Raw genomic sequence first — 18,386 nt, 5'->3', positions numbered from 1 at the left:
CCAGAGTATGGGAAACAAACAGAACAAACTTGAACTCTTAATACAGGAGGGAAATTATGACTTGATGGGATGACTCTCATGACTGGAATATAGCAATTGAAGGATACAGCATGTTCAAAAAGAACAGGAGGAACAGAAAGGGAGGTGGGATTGCAGTATGTGTGAAAAATACATTATCTCTGCACAGAAATACAGGAGGATGAGCTTGGTAGCCCCATCGAAAGCACTGGGTTAAAATAAATGCAGCAAAGAATAAAAGGAACATGGTGTCGGCGTCTACTACCAGCCACCCAATCAAGGAGAAGATGAGGATGAAACTTTTGAAAAGCAAATAGCCAATGTTTCAAGGAAGGATGATGTAGTAGTAATGGGGACTTCAATTTCCCCGACATTTGTTGGGAGACAAATTCTGCAGAACATGGCCCCTCCAGGAAATTCCTGACTTGTGTGGCAGATAACTTCCTCCTACAGACAGTAGAGGAAGGAACTAGAGGATTGGCTACCTTGACTTGATCCTAACCAACAGAGATGACTTAGTGGATAAAGTAGCAGTTACAGGAACTCTGGGGGAAAGCACCATGTTATACTTGAGGTCTTGGTTCTAAAGGAAGCAAAAGCCAAGTGTAGCCAAACCCGTACTCTAGATTTTAAGAAAGCTGATTTTGATAAACTCAGAACAATGATAAGTGAAGTCCCATGGCAAACGAGAAAAGGAGTCCAAGATGGGAGTTTTTAAAAAAGGAAATTCTAAAGGCACAATTACAAACAATTCCAACATGAAGAAAAGGTGGAAGACAACAGAAGAAGCCAATGTGGCTTCACAAAAAGCTTAGAGATGACCTGAAAACAAAAAAGTACACATATAGGAAGTGGAAAGAAGGCCAAGCAACAAAGAAAGGGTACAGGCAGGTAGCACAGAATTGCAGGGATGGCGTCAGGAAGGCTAATGCTGAGAACGAGCTGAGGTTAGTGAGGGATGCTAAAAGCATCATAAAAGCTTTCTTCAGTTACGTGCAAAGTAAAAGACAGAGGAAAGAGATGGTGGTTCAGCTATTACATAAGGACGGGAAAATGATAAGAGATGACAAAGAAAAGGCAGAAGTGCTCAATTCCGACTTTGGCTCAGCCTTCTCCCAAAAGAGGGTCTTTGAGCCCCCTGGCAAAGGTGAGGTACAGGCTGAAGAAGGGGCAGGATTGCAGCTTGAGATTGATAGGCATACGGTCAAGGAACACCTCATTACTTTGAATGAGTTCAAATCTCCAGGGCCAGATGAACTGCACCCCAGAGTAATAAAGGAACTGGCAAAAGAACTCTCAGAACCACTGTCTATTTTTGAGAAATCATGGAGGATGGGTGAAGTGCCAGATGACTGGAGGAGGGCTAACGTTGTCCCTATCTTCAAAAAGGGTAAAAGGGAGGAACCTGGGAACTACAGACCAGTCAGTCTGACATCAATCCCTGGGAAAATTCTGGAGCAGATGATAAAGCAATCCATCTGGAAGCACCTTGAAAACAAGGCAGTGATTACTCGAAGCCAACATGGATATATCAAGAACAAATCCTGCCAGACAAATCTGATCTCATTTTTGGATCAAGTAACCTCCCTTGTGGACTGTGGGGATGCTGTGGACATCATATACCTCGACTTCAGCAAAGCTTTCGACAAAGTGCCTCATGATATCCTGATGAGCAAACTAGCTCAAAGTGGGCTAGATGAAACAACGATCCAGTGGATCCACAGTTGGCTACAGAATCGGACTCAAAGAGTGCTGATGAATGGGATTGTCTCAAACTGGAGAGAGGTAAGGAGCGGGGTACCGCAGGACTCAGTCCTGGGCCCAGTGCTCTTCCACATTTTTATTAATGACTTGGAGGAGGAGGTGCAGGGAATGCTGATCAAATTTGCAGATGACACAAAATTGGGCAGGATAGCTAATACTTTGGAAGACAGAAACAAAATTCAAAGGGATCTTGATAGACTGGAGCGCTGGGCAGAAAACAACAGAATGACATTTAATAGGGATAAGTGCCAAGTTCTACACCTAGGAAAAAGAAACCAAATGCACAGTTACAAGATGGGTGATACGTGGCTCAACAACACTACAAGCGAGAAGGATCTTGGAATTGTTGTAGATCACAAGCTGAATATGAACCAACAATGTGATGTGGCTGCAAAAAAGGCAAATGCTACTTTGGGCTGTATTAATAGAAACATAGCTTCCAAATCCCGGGAAGTACTAGTTCCGCTCTACTCGGCACTGGTTAAGCCTCATCTGGAGTACTGTGTCCAGTTCTGGGCGCTGCACTTTAAGAAGGATGCAGACAAGCTGGAGAGAGTTCAGAGGAGGGCAACAAAGATGATCAGGGGACTGGAAACAAAGCCCTCTGAAGAGAGACTGAAAGAACTGGGCATGTTTAGCCTTGAGAAGAGAAGACTGACGGGAGATAGGATAGCGCTCTTCAAGTACTTGAAAGGTTGTCACAGAGAGGAAGGCCAGGATCTCTTCTCAATCATCCCAGAGTGCAGGACACGGAATAATGGGCTCAAGTTACAAGAAACCAGATTCCAGCTGAACATCAGGAGAAAATTCCTGACTGTTAGAGCAATATGACAATGGAACCAATTACCTAGGGAGGCAGTGGGCTCTCCCACACTGGAGCATTCAAGGCTGGACAGCCACCTCTGAGGGATGCTCTGACCTGGATTCCTGCATTGAGCAGGGGGTTGGACTCAATGGTCTTGTAGGCCCCTCCCAACCCTACTATTCTATGATCATAGCTTTCCCCCCTGCATGAAAATCTGCACTCTTAATGAAATAATTGGAGTGATTAGCCAATGGATGGTTTGACTGCAGATTAAAAACAGCTCCAATAGACTGGAATCAGCCATCTGGACTCTCCCTCTGCTACATCTCGATGGCTCTTCAGGAGCGTCAGCTGATGCAGCCTGAGGCAGTCTTCTCACAGGCGCACATCATAGCAGCAGCCCATCCCTGCCCTGGCTTCCCAGAGCACAGTCTTCTAAATATGGGGCAAGGTGAGGGTTTGACATAGAAAGCCCTGAAAGGATCAAGGTCAACATGCCCATGAGCTCAGCCTCACCCCAGACAACAGCCCATCATGATCTCTGTCACTGACCATGTGCATCTTTTATCTGTACCATGTTCAGGCGGCAGGAGTGCCCAGAGGGGTGTTCTCAGCAGCTTCCACACCATCATAGAACCTTACCAAAGTCCAAGACCGAGCACTGTTATCAAGACCATTTTGTTTGGGCAGGTTTTGGTGGACTGAGGTTAAGCTAGCAGTGGTCTGCCTTTGCTGTGAACTCACTAGCTGGCCTTAGACAAGGCATTATTCCCCTGCCTCACTGCACACTTAGAATATGGGGACAATAACACAGGCCTATTGTAAAGTACAAGAGGTGCTCTGAAAATCCAAAGAGCACTATATACTTGCTAAGTATTATTACTGGCTGAGTTTTCACAGTTTTTATCTGGTCATCTGATAAAGAATTTTAATCTAGAGTTACTTGCCCTGAGTCTTTGGAGCAGAGAAGTTACAACTATAAGTAGTTAAACAAACAAAACTATAACGCTCGGTACAGACAAGTTCCTCTGCCGCTCATGACTGTTTCTCAACAAAGCTCCTCCATCTCCTCCTTTGGCCTGAATTATCACAAGAACGAAGCGCATCGTGGGAGGGAGGCGAGGCAGGTGTCAGGACCAGCCAGGACTCAAACTAGCAGCCTCCTTCTCTGTCTACTGGCTCCCCTTGTGGTGAGTCACCTGGGGCTGCAAATGGAGGGAGGCAAGAAAGAAAGACTAGCATTATTCTCCAGGACCCTGCTCCAGTGCATCGGTTCGACCAGGACTGGCTATAAATATCCCAGGCTATGCCCGGGTTGTTGCCTGGGTGGCTCCCCAGTCTTGCTTCAGGCTTCGCTGCTGGTCCCTTCTGCTTCCCCTGCTCTTCTGCCTGCACACTCATCCCAGTCCTCACTCTCTTCAGACTAACTCTGGCAAGCAACTGATTCTGCCACTGGACTGACCAGCTCTCCACATCCTCATCTGCCTACGGACCAATGCGAACAGGTGGAAATAAGAGGCCAACAGCTTTCGAGGTTGTACCTGAAGAAGAGCTGCATGGGGGGGGGGGGCAAGGGAGGAAACAGAACTCAGGAGCCAAGTGGTGGAGGAGAGCATTTTAAAAAACAATGAGGACAAGAAGTTTGAAGCTGATGCAGAGAATGCTAGAGAGCTAGTTCAAAGACGTAAGGGGAGGAGTCTTGATACGATATTGGTACAGAAGGATGGGCTTTGCTGCACTCCATGAGGGAGTGTGAACAGGCCGGGGTGGCCTGCCCTGAAACGATATAAAGAGATTCTCTCCAGAACAAGCACCTACTGATTGGAGAATGATACTCGGAAGGCTGCACATTGCTCACACCACCCACTAAGCACCTGTCTCAACTCTAAACACAGAGAGATGAACAGCTATTTTGATAGCTCTGGGGAAAAAATGCAATTCCCCTCAAAGACAGCCTTTTTATTCCCTTCTTAACACCTCCCTCTGCAATTTACAATTCTCTTTTGCAGCCTCTACAAAAGCAAGCAAAGGCCATGGAACTGGAGTTGACACAGGCAAAACCACCACCAGCTCCATTCATGCTGCAGGGGCTCTCTGGACTTGGACAAAGCCTCACTGCATCCCCATCCCACGCAATAGGGAAACCCAAGATTAAAAAAAGCAGGTTTAAAAATAAATAAAATAAAGGTGGTGAAGATAAACCCAACATGCCCTCATAACACGGCTGAGCAGCAGGAGGACGTGTCACTCTCCAAACCACTGAACTCAAACAGTTACATCACTCATGCCTCAGCCTTGGGAGAAGGCCCTGCTGAGGTTTCCAGTCACTGAGCCCCTGGGGTATAAATATAGCTGGCAGAAACAAATTCTTTCCTCCCATTGTTTTAACTTCCTGTGAGCTCAGCACAACATGGATCCTGCTCATCAGCATCCTGACAAACCCGATTTTGCAACATGAGAATCCCAAAAGAAAGTCAAAACTGTCACACACACTGGGGTTCCCCATCTATTCTCTCTGCTGTCTCCCCTTGCCCAGAAAGAAAACATTCCAAACCAGGTTGGAATTTCAAGCTGGTGAACTGCAGGGAACGTTTTCAGGCTCCTTCTTTCCTTTCCAGTTCAGGGAGTGCTGCACCTCTCTCTCTTGAACTTTCCTACACCAGAATTCCCCCCTAAGGAACGACAACCTGAGTACTAAAAATAGGAAGACTGCAACATGACGATCCCCCTTTCACCACTTAGGAGTGAACTGGAACAAGTAAGTTATTCTGATGCCCTCCTGTATATTCTTGTTGAACAGGATTTCAGACATCGCATAGATTTGAACATTTGCCATACAAGCATAGAATCTAGTTATCTGTCACATATTTCAATAAATGAAGTTTCTTATCCTTATGACTGCAGAGACTCTTTGCAAATATGGCCCAGAGAAACCTCAGAAGCCAGAGAGGGCCTGAGAAGGATACCTAGCAGTCAGGTATGCATGTGTCTGTGCAGGGGAATCTGAAGTGCCCAGCAATGCCCCTGTAGTTTATATTCTTTGGTACAGGCTCCCACAGGGTGTTAGTCTACATATCCATTCCTCTTCCTATTATTATTTTAAAACCTGGACCATGGAAGTGAAATATTTTTTTTCCCAAATATATACAAATATGCATAATTTATTCTGATTGATGAGTTTGGATTTTCTTGGTGTAGAGCAAAGGTGGGCAACTCCAGATGTTTTGGCCTACAATTACCATCAGCCCTAGCCAATGGTGAGAGATGATGGGAGTTGTGGGCCAAAACATCTGGAGGGCCACAGGTTGCCTACCCCTGATGTAGAAGAAATGTAATGGCAATGAATAAAACTGGAAAAACTGGGGATCCATATGATTGCTGTCTTTTGATACCTGTTATGCTTCCCCCATCGTGAAATCAGCTGTGGGTAAGTGGCAAAGCTCAGACCTGCAGGTAGTCCACTTCAGTTCCCACCATCTCCTATTCAGGGACTTGCAAAGACCTCAGTACAGACAGTCCTGGGACAGGAGGACAATTACTCCACCTCTCACTGCCTCAGTATCCCTTATACTGAAGACTAAGCTAGAGAGAGCTCCAAAGCCTCTCCTGATGGTCTTGCCCCTTTCCTACTTTTCCATATCAGTCAGGTCAGCTAGAGAGCAGCTCCATCCTGATGCAAAGCCATAGGCATGTTCTTGATTTCTAATCAAAGCCATTGAGGCCAGGAGGAGACCCAAGTCTAGTGCCTAACTCTGAGTCAGCATGATGGAGGCAATGGACATCTGATTGGGAACCATGTGATTCACCAAAGCTGTTAAATTGTCTCCATCTTTCCCAGCAAGCAGAAACACAGTGTGTTCAAGCTGGTCACTGCTAAAAGCAAGCACAACAAGACAGTCAACTAAGAGCTCTGGCACAGCAAGAGATTCTCAACAGCAGAGTTTTCCAGACTTCCAATATCTAAGGCATATTTTACTCTTGCAAACCAACAATGCTTACTTGTAAAGCATGTAAAGTAATGAACACGTACCCCCAGTGGAGGAACCCCCTGCCCAACACACACATTTCTGCCGAGAGACAACAGCCAGTCTCCTCTGAAGGTGCATAGTTCTGCAGCATCTCTACACTGGGAATGGCCCAGTGCAGGAACATGGCAGAATCACCTGCCTCCACTGGAGGAAGCAGGTAAGGCCAGAGCAGCAAATCATGCAGAGAATCCATGGGCAGCCTCCCCCCAGAGTGTGGGGAGACACAAAAGCCTTTGATTATTTGATTTGCTTCTCATGATGCACTTGCAGTTCTCTCAAGGGACACAGTGTAGGTAGGAATTACTGCTCTAAAGCAACATTGACACAGCTCATTTGTCAAAAATGCCTCTAAAGATAAAGGGCCATTTCACAGGATAGCCATGGAAGTTGTATGTTGTTAAATGTTCAAGCCAAATTCAAGTTAAATGTTGAGAAATAAAAATTCTAAATAAATAAGGGGCATGTGCCATAGGATGTTGCAGACAGCTGAAGGCTCCAAGGGACACACATCCATATCAAACACATGTTTTTAAGCATTACGTATCAAACTTTTCATGTGGGAGACACAGGTACAAACTCAAAATGCAATGAATAAAAAGCTGCCTAAATTTGACCACGTGGAGACCCATGCAGAAGAAAGCCAGGGAGAATGATAGGGATACAAATGCATTATTTTCTGCCATACACGATGGCAATGGCTTGTCTGACTTACCTTGGCAGCATTTATATGATAAAGAGTTCTAGGAAGAGCATGTGCAATTTAAAAGCTGTGCTATTTTGCAAGAAAACTGAGGGCAGGATCAGCACTGGATTCAGCACAAAAATGGAAACTACCTTCAGGGTGGAAAGGTTCTTACCTTGAAATCTGAAAGCTGCTGGTTGATCACGTCCACCTCTGTCCCAACCACCCACTGCAATGCTTCACTCTCTTCTGCAGTAGCTGTCATGTAGTTCAGCTCCTTCAGTTTGTTGTAGAAGTCCTTAACGCGAGCCAGCGTTGTGTCCACCTGCTCCAGGCGACTTTTGCCTCTTTCAGTCAGCTTGCCACATTGCTTATTTAAGGTCTCCAGTTCACGTTTCAGTCCTATGAGGTCAGGACTTCCTTCATCGTCCAACATCTGCCTGCATTTCTCTTCAGAAGCTTGGATGTCCAATCTCAGCTGCTGAAGTTTGCCCAGAAATTCATGGACATCTTCTGCTTGGGATTGGAGGCTGTCCATGTCTCTCCCAACAGGGCCCATGCTGTCTAACTCATCGTCTAGGTCAGCCAGCTGAGAGAACATCTCCCGAACATGATTATTAAACTGTCCAATCCCTTCAAGCTTGCTTTCCATAAGCACACAACATTCGTTGACTTTTTGTTTGACTGCTTTGAAATCTTGCTGGGCGACCTCTGCTTGGCTTAAGAGATGGGAGGAGTCTGATCCATCTGGAGCATCTTCCACTAGACCTCGAGTGAAATTTCTTAAGTAATCCACCTGGGGTTCCAATGCCTGGACAGCCTCCTGTTGGGTTCTTAGCTTCTCTAAGTTCTTACTGCTGCAGGCCTGAGGGCCTAGAGCCTCATAGATTTCTAGCTGGTGCTTTGTCCCTTCTAGTTTCTTCTCAATGTTCCGAAGACTTTCTTGGAACTCCTTCAGCCGTTGTGACATTTCTTCAAGGGAACCGGTCTTTGCTTGGAGCTCCTCTGTAATGGCATCCATCTTCTGGTTGATCTTGGCTTTCTCATCCCGGACATCGTCTTCATCCATTTCTGATGCATTGATAAGGATGTCAGCGGCACTGTTCAGCATCTCCAGAAGAGAGCGCCGTTTCTCTACATCACTCAACATGGCCTTTGACCTCAGGAGAGTGGCTTCCAGTTGCACCGGATCCAGAGTGACTTCCAGCTCCAACGTCTTTAACTTGCAGTCCTCCACCCACGGGAAAAGGTCTTCTACATGGCGCTGGTATTTCTGAGCCTTCTGTAAGCAATCCTTGAGTCTGGAGTGCCGGTCCCCAATTTGCTTACTAAGCTCCTCCCAGTTTGTTTTCAGGTTGATCAGCTGGCTTTGCAAACTGGCCTTTTCCTCCCCAGGATGAACAGAGAGAAGCAAAGACTCACCCTCTACCACGATCATTTCATAGGAGCCGATGTGTTGGTTGAGGCTTTTTTGCAGTTCTTCCTGCTCCTGGATCTGAGACTGCAACCTCTCTAGCTTGGCTGAGATTGGCCCATTCTGTGCCTGCTGCCTCAGTTTGTCATCCAGCCAAGTATGAAGCTCATCAAACATCTGCTGGAACTGCTGGGAGCTTGCAAGCGCTGTCTGCAATCGATTCATCCGGTCACCTGAAAATTGGAGGAGACAGGGATGATGCACTGTTAAAAATGCATTTCATAAACTAGGCAGAATCTTTTCTAATGTACCCTAGGCACAAATTAATATTCCAATGGTTGGAAATGATCACCTTCCAATAGAAAGGCAATTTGGTGCACATTTAAAAGCAAGAAAATCTAGGGAACCTATGTGGTCACAACATGCCATGAATCCTGGAACATAGGGCCTATCAGGTAGAAAGTTATCAATTCTGCGGGATCCCCAGAACATCTGTTTCCTTAAAAATAAGTTTCTAGACTTTAAATGCAGTGCTTAAAGTGGGATGGGATGCCATCCAGCTTCTTTTCAGGTGTACATAATTGAGTCTGGCCTATTCATCCCACTTTGGGAACTGGATAAAATGAAACCTGAAAAATGTCCCAGCCATTTCTGCTTCATTTTAAGGAACTTGGCAGTTGGAGAGGCTTACAAAAGACAAGGTGTTGGGATGTCATGTGCCAGCATCCGATTCCAGCTTTTGGGGAGGGAGTGGGGAACGTTCTTCAAAATGTTGGCTGAGCCACAATCTTGATACACATGGAGGATACAGAAGACCAGTCCAAATTTGCTCATTTTAAAAAAACAAACCCAATACTAACAAATTTTGGTGGTTTTGCTATCTCGCCCATCACATCAAAACAGGTGTGCAAGAATGGGCTTTTTTTATTTTCTGAAACTCTGCTTCTGCGTGCAAATATTGTGCTAAGGATGGCTTATAAGGAGAGGCAACAAAACATGGGCCAGCACATCCACCCTGGGACTGAAGGGCACTTCACACATTATATGATGTTTAGATAAAGCATCAATAAATCATCAGTATGACCAACACATGGTATCACGGAAGAACACTCATATGGGAGATGGCTTTGGCTGTTCCTCCCTGTTCTGTGTGTGCTCAGGGACACACTACAGTTTGTTGCTGGGTCAATGTGTGGATGGCCCAGAGGCCATGGCTTCAGTTTAACTAGATCCAGTAAGTCAAGATTCCATTGGGTCCTAATTGCCTACTAAACAATCTTCCCACAGCTGTTGGGCCCTGGGTTCTACTTCCTCTGGTATCTCCAAATTCTGTGAACTGTGTTTTGGCAGCTGATGATCCCATGTTTTAGAATATTTTTGTCCATACCTGCCAAGTCCTCCAAGCCCCTGAGAGGGAGAGCCACAGTCTCCAAGCGCTTCTTCAGTTCATCCTTGAGGTACTGTTCTCCAATGAGGACAGAGAGCTCTTCGCACAGGGCCTGAGCCTCCATGATCTCATCTTCAAGCTGCTCCAGGTCGGACCGGATTTCGCTCGTTTCCTCCAGCTGCTGCTTCACAGCCTCTGGCTGGGTGCTGATGGCAGGTTGGGTGCTCAGGCGTTGCCCAGCAGCCTTCACCTTCTCAGACAGCACCTGAAGCAGCTCTTGGTACTGGGTGCTCTTGACAACGGCCTGGTCGATTTGGCTGGAACGGGAGTTGAGCCGCTCCGTGAGCTCGGTCCATTTCTGGTTGATAGCTTGGAGCTCTTCCTGCATGTGGTTGGTGGATGGAGACGTTTCACTGGGGCAGGTGAGTATTCCTTGGGCTGCCTCATTCAGCTGGTCATACTGGTGCTTGCGAGCTTCAAATTCCTTCAGCATGAACTGAAACAATGACAGATTCAAGACTGGCATGGTTAAAATCCAAGCTATGGAAGCCCAGATGATTGGGAGAACACAACAATTTAATAATTTATTTAAACTTATTTTTAGGCCGCCTTTAAGGTATTGCATAGCACTGTCAGCCTTGGCTGTGTCAGAAGCCACAATTTTGAGAACACATAAACCCAACACAACCAACAGCATAGCTGTATTCACAAATGTAATGAAAGTAATGAAGATGCCTTTCCTGTGAAATATATCCTCAGGGAACCCTTTTCATATTGATGAACCTGAAAATGAACCCCCACATACTGCAAAGGATTCCAGAGTATGTTCTAGGACACAGACCTGGTTCAATACAAGGGTGCCTGTGGGCCTCACGGTTGCCCTGCATGAACCAAGAGCGCGCCCAACACATCTAGGGAGGAAGGTCAGTAATGGAGGCAAGCTTGTCTGCCCTTCTTGACCTTCTGACTGAGGAATGCCTGATAACGGTTCTGAGGAACACTAGGGTTTCCTGGCCTAACATCTGGCCTGAAAAACAATTGGCAACAGTTTAAAAACTGAACCATCATCTTCATTCAGGAAGGCACTTTTAATGAGGTGCAAATGTATGTAATGTTACTTGACAAAGTCAGTTAAAAGCCAAAGAAGTTAGTCACAAGACTGCAAGATTTAAGCTGGCTGACAACACAGTTAAAATCACATTTGGCAGCTATAAGCCATCTGTAGAGTTTCTGGAAGGCCTGCAAACAAGCTGCAGGGACTCAGCTTTTAAAAGGATTTCAGCTTCTAAAAAATGCGGCCGGCGGGTGGGTGAGGGGATGATGACATTCAAAAGACATTCCATTCCTCTGCCTTATTTGTCCTGCTGCTACTCCAGATCATATAAACAAATTGCAGAGCAAGAGTCAATCGTATTAGCCAGGAGATTTTTCTCCCCCTCTGTATGTTTGACTAGCTACAGGCTTCTTAGCAATATGATTCATAACCCAGAAAAGGGCTGGATGTGCCTGATCTCATCTGATCTCGGAAGCTAAGCAGGATCAGCCCTGGTTAGTACTTGGATGGGAGACTGCCTGGGAATCAGGCTTCCTGCACTGATTAGGGGGTTGGACTTGATGGTCTTGTAGGCCCCTTCCAACCCTATGATTCTATGATAAAAAAGAGAGACGGGCCAACGGTTGAATAAACTGAACACTTTTAAAACACACCTCTGTCAGGGCTGGCGGCAAGCTGGAACGCGGTGGGCAATCTGAGAGCAGCTCAGCCTTTACCCCGAGTGCCAGACTGCTCAGGTTAACAAGCCAGGCCAGAGCCTGGCACATCCTAAGGCCAGGTGGAATTCCTGGCCTAGAAGCTGCAGTACTGCCCTCTGGCCAGATGCAGAGGTGGCGCTGCAGTACAACAGGGAGCAGGCCAGCTCCCTCCTTCTGGCAAGTGAGGTGTGCTCCCAGAGTCCCTCACTCAAGATCCCTGATACTTCACACCTTCATAACCAAGCACACTTGTGGAAGCCAAATTTGGTTTTAGGAATAGGCTTACGAGTATAGAAACAGATCCCCCATCTTGGCTGCCTGAGGCCAATTAGCATAACCAAAGGGATGAGCCAAGCTAGGGGCTGAGTAGACCTGCACTACAGCAAAGCAAGCCATGAAGGGCCCACTCTGTCGCTTGAACATATGATCAGCCCACAGTGAATCCACACTTACCATAGTCCTCCCAACCCAAATGCACAAAGGAGGAAGAAAGAGGTGCCTTTGCCCGCTTCTCACCTGGACCTGCTGCTTTTGCGCATTCAGCATGTTGGGATCGATGGACAGCGGGCCCAGCACACTCATCATGAGCTCCTTCTCCATCAGCCAGGGGCGCAGCTGGCTTTTGGCCACCTGGAAGCTTGCCAGCTCATTGGCCGATTTCTCAAGCTTCTGCTGCCGCTCTGCTGTCACCTGGTTGGCGTGCACCCACCTGGAATCTGAATGCCAGAAACACCATGGCTGGATATGTTACCAATATAATGGTCAAGCTATACATGTTGTCACTGGCCACGGATGAGGCAGAACTTCTGGGGAAACTTCCAGATCGCGCATGAGCAAAGATGGTCACCGAGGCTCTCGGTCCTTGCTTCTATGGATTCTTCCTACTGCGGCTTCGTGGGCTCCTATTTTCTAGTTCTCCCTGCCTCTTGTCCTGCTCAGCCTCCTCAGTGCCATTTGACGTTCAACCTATTTTGGAGTTTGAATCCAAATCCCCTTCGGAGATGTTCCTTGGTGGCTGTGCACAGTATGCCCCAGCCACTGTTCAATGTACTCACTACAACCTCCAGCCCAGATGCATCTGCTGCAGTTTGCCTGGCTGAAATAAAGCTCCTGCATTGCGCACCCCAATTCCGTACCATTTCAAATACATGTGATATCTACAATACAGGCCTGTTTATAGTCATGTCCTCTCCCCAGGAAACTGTGGTTCTGCAAGAAGGGACTAGGAATCTCCAATAGAAATCTCAGCACCCTTGCTAAAGCTGCAACTCCCAGGCTCTTGGGGAGGAGCTATGATATTTGAACTGGCACACAACCAATATAAGTTTGTAGTGCAGATGTATCCACATTTTCCCTTAGTCAGTAGCTGCTGGGGCCAGATCTGGAAAGCCACATATCTATACAGTGCTGTCCCATGGGGTGGATGACAAGGGCTACATGTCAAAGTGTTCCCTGGTGGAAAAGGGTTCCTAGGTTCTCAAGTGATTCTACCTACCAGACTGGCTCTCCCTGATCAGGTAAGGACTACAAAGGCTTCCTGTGCAGGCTGGGACTTTGCCTAGGAGACAGCAGTGCTCCCTGCGCCTGACTCCTGGCTTTTGCTCAGCAACTGCCTACATCCCAGCTCTGACATGGACTTTACACCAAGCTCCATACTGTCTATTCTGACAGGCAGCAGCTCCCCAAGGCCTCAGGCAGAGACACACCTTTCTGAGTCTTGCTCCTCGAGATACTGTAGCTGAGGATGCCAGGGATCGGGGCGAAGACCATGTGCTTGCTCTGCCTCTGCTCCATCCCTGAGCTATGGGCTGTGCACCTGATCTCAGCCGAATGGCAGAGGCCTGCTTTGCGGAGCTTGCTGGGCTGGTTTTGGAACGTTTCCACACAGCTTCAATGGCTGGCCCCGTTCCTGTGCACACCTCCTCTTAATAAACACAGGTGGAACCACTCTACAGAAAAGCAGGTTTTAAAAATTGATTTGGGTGGAAACTATGGCACACCTAGTTTCATTATTCTTTTACAAATATGAACTATTGCTTGTAAGATGGGGTGGGGGGGAGGGTTTTGCTGTTACATGAGTTTTCTCCAGAACAGCAACTGATTGCAACATCTTGGGCAATGCTGACAGTCATTATCAATTCAGTCATTTCAGCGCTCTCCCTCTCCTACCAACCCCCCCCCCCAACAGTCTTTATGCCAGGCATGATAATTCCAGAAATAAAGTAACATAAAACTGGCTAGAATACAAATATGTTTAACCCAGAGAAGAGAGGCTGGTTGAGTTGGGATATGGAAGAGAAAGTCAGAAAGAAGAAGCACAGCTAAGGATGCAGACTGAGGACCCCCAATGAGACGGATGCCCACAGATTTGCCCTTAGGGTCTGCAACAGCCACAAGCTACTCCAGAAGCGTAGGACAGGCCTCCCTGTCTGGACAATGCTGATCACTCAGTTGCATGCACAGTAGTGGCGTGATGAGAAGAGACTGTGACCTCAACATGGAAAGATGTGCACACTCCTGGGGAATAGACATAGCACAATCCACTGGGAAATTCTTCTTTAGATGAACTTCCCTGCGGAAAATTAATGCACAACCTCCCCACCATTTCACAGGTGAAAGTAGAGACATCCTTAAAAGGTAAAGGTAAAGGTGTCCCCAACCAGTCGTATCCGACTCTAGGGTGCGGTGCTCATCTCCGTTTCTAAGCCGAAGAGCCAGCGCTGTCCGAAGACACTTCCGTGGTCATGTGGCCGGCATGACTGAACACCGAGGTGCACGGAACGCTGTTACCTTTCCCACCGAAGCGGTGCCTATTTATCTACTTGCAATGTCTTGCTTTTGAACTGCTAGGTTGGCAGGAGCTGGGACTGAAGACGGGAGCTCACTCCGTCACGCAGCACTCGGGTCTCGAACTGCTGTCCTGCCGACCTTCCAGTCTGCAGTTCAGTGTCTTAACCACTAAGCCAAAGCCCTTTTTCTCACATCAAGGATGATTGCCTGAGAGCTCACTCCCCACCCCCCACCCCTTGCCGTACAGTGTATGCATTCACTGCATTCACTCTGCAAAAGCCTGGCCAGTTCTGGCTTCTGAAGCAGAATGAGTTTCCTGCCACCCGAGAGATTTATCTTCTGTAAACCCAGGAGTGGGAGTTGATGATAACCGAGGAATGGCAATGCTCATTTGTGAACATCAGCACAATGTTTAAATCAGGGTGGGCCGACCTCAGACCTCCAGGATCTACTTTGTGTTTTACTAGAACCTCAAGGTCCTCCAACTGAAGTCAGGTGCCGAACAGTTCCTCAGGGCAGCCATACACGGAGTAAAATTAAGGACCAGGGTGCCTCTGAACACACAGCTCAGACCAAGAGTCAGTGGCAAAACAAAACTCACAGTCCTTTTACACAAAACTCCACTCCCCTGGTTCTCCTCCTGGCCCCAAGCTTTATTCACTGCAGCGGCCTAATTTAGAGTGGAGGTGGGGGCAGTACTGTTGTTCTGAAACAAATGGGAATCAGAAACATTTGCAGATCTAATGCAAATTACCTAAAGATCTACCAGTAGATCTCGATCTACTTTCTGGTCACCCATGGTTTAAATGACACTCCATCACCAGCAGTTACTACAGCAGAGGAACTGTCCATGCTAAATAGGAATAGTTGGAGAATATGTATTTTCTTTCTTAAAAGTTTCCATGTAACCTTCAATATAAATATTCCCAGGGCGGCTTTTACAGTAAAAGAAATATTTTTATGACGAAGTCAAGGCTCTTGAGCAGAAGAACTTCCTAGTGGATTGTGCCTCTTATTTCATGCTTCCCACATGTCCCCCTTATCCTAGTTCCTTCACTACTCACAAGGCACCCCATCCCCTCAATGAATGGCAGCTAGCTGGAAGTCTGCTTTGCCTTGGGTTTTAGAACTGGCCCTGCAGAATTTCCCCTATGTCCCCGGGTCACGTACTTAAGTCCTCCAACATCTTCTTCCAATTTTCTGCTTCTGGTGATTCAGGATATTTCTCCAGGAGTCCAGAGAGCAACTCCTTTGCTTTCTGGACCTTTACAGCATTCTGCTCCAGCTCAGCCAGAAGTGCCTATTAGGAGCAGGGGTGGGGAGCAGGGAGGAAAGAGCCACCAAAAAAAGGGAAATAATATTAGGCACCGGATATGGTTTGTTTGTGGATTTGATGAAGCGGCAGGAAATCACAGTGGCAGCCAATTATTTATGAGGGAATTAAGTGTCCCGCATGTTTCAAGTTGGGGCACTTCATTGGGGCAGAACCTAAACAGTAACATAAAATCAGTACATTTAAAATATTTGAACTGAATGGAGTACGGTTACCCTTGAAAGACCAGGTCCGCAGCCTGGGGGTCATTTTAGACTCCCAGCTGTCCATGGAGGCTCAGGTGTCAGCTGTGAGCTGGACAGCGCTGTACCAACTCCATCTGATACGACGGCTGCGCCCCTACCTTCCCGACCATCTGCTCCCACCGGTAGTACATGCCCTGGTCTCCTCTCGTTTAGACTACTGTAATGCGCTCTACGTGGGGTTACCCTTGAAGACAGTTCGGAAGCTGCAGCTGATACAGAACACGGCAGCTCGCCTGATTGCAGGCAGCTGCCGGCGAGATCACATCGCTCCAGTGCTGAAGGAGTTGCACTGGTTACCAGTTGTTTTCCGGGCCAAATTCAAGGTGTTGGTTTTGACCTTTAAAACCCTATATGGTTCCAGCCCAGCCTATCTCAAGGAGCGCCTCCAGCAACACCAGACAGGCCGCTTAACAAGATCAGCCTCGGATGGCCTTCTCTCTGTCCCATCAGCCAGGACAGCTAGGCTGGTGAGGACGAGGGAGAGGGCTTTCTCTGTGGTGGCTCCCACTCTGTGGAACTCCCTCCCTAGGGAACTCTGCCATGCCCCCTCTTTAATGAGCTTCCGCCACGCATTAAAAACATGGTTGTTCAGGCAGGCATTTGGGGTGAGTTAGGGTATTTTTTATGATGTTTTTAATGTAGAATTTTATTGTTTTAACTGTTTTGTTGTTGTACATCATCCAGAGTGGCTGGGTGACCAGCCAGATGGATGATTAATAAATTAAATAAATTAAATTAAATTAAACAAACAAACAAACGAACGAACAAACTGTTCTTTAAAAAAGCACAGCACACTCAATATCACTTGCAAGAATAACACTAGCAAGACAGACCATCCCACTCTCAAGGCAGGTCAATTTGCATAAATGCATTATAATCTTGCACAACACTTTAAAATGGATTTATAAACACAGCTTTGTAAAATATAAGTCAGTCAGAACAGCCTCCTATATCTATAAACATATAACAATGGTTAATTCCAAAGAGAACATTTCTGTGGTATTCTACACTGAAGGTTTTTTATATATATACATCCCCACCTTATATTATGAACAGCTTCAAACAAGGTGAGGAAGAAAGATATCAATGTGTAAATTAATAAAAGCAAAACCTTGTTATGCTCTGCCTGAGCCCTCATTGTCTCTGGCTTGGTTGGTGAGGAGGAAGCTTCCAGTGCCGTCAAGGCTTGCTCCTTCGACTCGAGCCACCCCAGCACTGAGCCCACCTCTTCCTGGGCGTCTCTCATCTTGGCCAGCATGGCTGACAGCTGCTCCTGGCATCCTCGTAAGGCATCCCCGAGTGCCTCATGCTGCTGGTTCACATCTGACACATCACACTGGATCTCTGTCAAGTCTACACACACACCCACAAAAAAACAAGCGGGGGCGGGGGGGAGAGAAGAAACCCAACTTGAGCTGGAGAAATTATTTGATTTCAGTATTGGTTAACACATAGAAGTCTAGATGTGTTCACATGAACAAAATGCATTAAGCACATTTGTTGGGATAATTAAGTGGGAAATTCACATGCACACTATACCTACACGTGCTTCCCACATTTTCTTAAGAAAGGTCACTATCAAAGACAACACAAGAAGAGGAAATCCCAATTATTTGCTGGTTTGGAGAGAACAGCTTAGACAAATTTGCAGGGGGCACCCTTATTACATGAGTACTGTGAAATGTGGGGCTTACCCTGAACCAGCCTTCCCCACCCTCCAGATGCATTGGACTGCAACGGCCCTGCCGGGTGGGAATGCTGGGAGTTGCAGTCCCACACGTCTGGGGGGTGCCAGGTTGGGGGAGGCTGATTCAGACCCTCTCTGTTGCGAGCCTGTAGTTAAGATATTCCCCTCACACAGGAAGGCTTTTTGCTCTTCCTGAAGTTCTCGGTATTTGCTGTAACCCCTGCCATCTTTGATGACCCATTGTCAAGGGCTCCTTGGAGGCCTCTCTCAGTCTAATCCAGTAGCCAAGTCCAGACACAGACAAAGGGATTCCTTTCCAAGCTTTATTCTTCTTTTACAACTTAACAACTCTACAGGTAGCAACTAGATCTGAGCAGCACAGTACCTATGCCCTAAATTGGAACAGTTGGTCCCCGTTTGAAAGGGAATTACTGGCAGACCCCTGAACTTAAGGACTAGGGAGAGTCCCTCCCCTTTTCCC

The 18,386-nt window shown here is 46.9% G+C and overlaps 1 protein-coding gene across 10 annotated transcripts in view; it reads right to left on the bottom strand.

The window, feature by feature from the left end:
* The window catches only part of MACF1 (microtubule actin crosslinking factor 1), a 334,205-nt gene that overhangs the window by 91,801 nt on the left and 224,018 nt on the right, over positions 1–18,386 (bottom strand). For all 10 annotated transcript variants that reach the window (XM_084816162.1, XM_084816155.1, XM_084816156.1 and 7 more), the window contains 5 exons: positions 17,330–17,571; positions 15,811–15,940; positions 12,367–12,566; positions 10,099–10,594; positions 7,473–8,944 (listed from right to left, as the gene is read on the bottom strand). In XM_084816162.1, the coding sequence (XP_084672288.1) occupies positions 7,473–8,944; positions 10,099–10,594; positions 12,367–12,566; positions 15,811–15,940; positions 17,330–17,571 (2,540 nt within the window). The remainder of the gene's footprint in view (positions 1–7,472; positions 8,945–10,098; positions 10,595–12,366; positions 12,567–15,810; positions 15,941–17,329; positions 17,572–18,386) is intronic.

The sequence above is a fragment of the Heloderma suspectum genome, chromosome 10 (genome assembly GCF_057233095.1).
Source record: "Heloderma suspectum isolate Gila_16-S chromosome 10, 16-S_ref, whole genome shotgun sequence".
Classification (NCBI taxonomy): Eukaryota; Metazoa; Chordata; class Lepidosauria; order Squamata; family Helodermatidae; genus Heloderma; species Heloderma suspectum.
The sequence above is the reverse complement of the archived record's forward strand: the minus strand, read 5'-3'. Positions and strand labels throughout refer to the sequence as shown.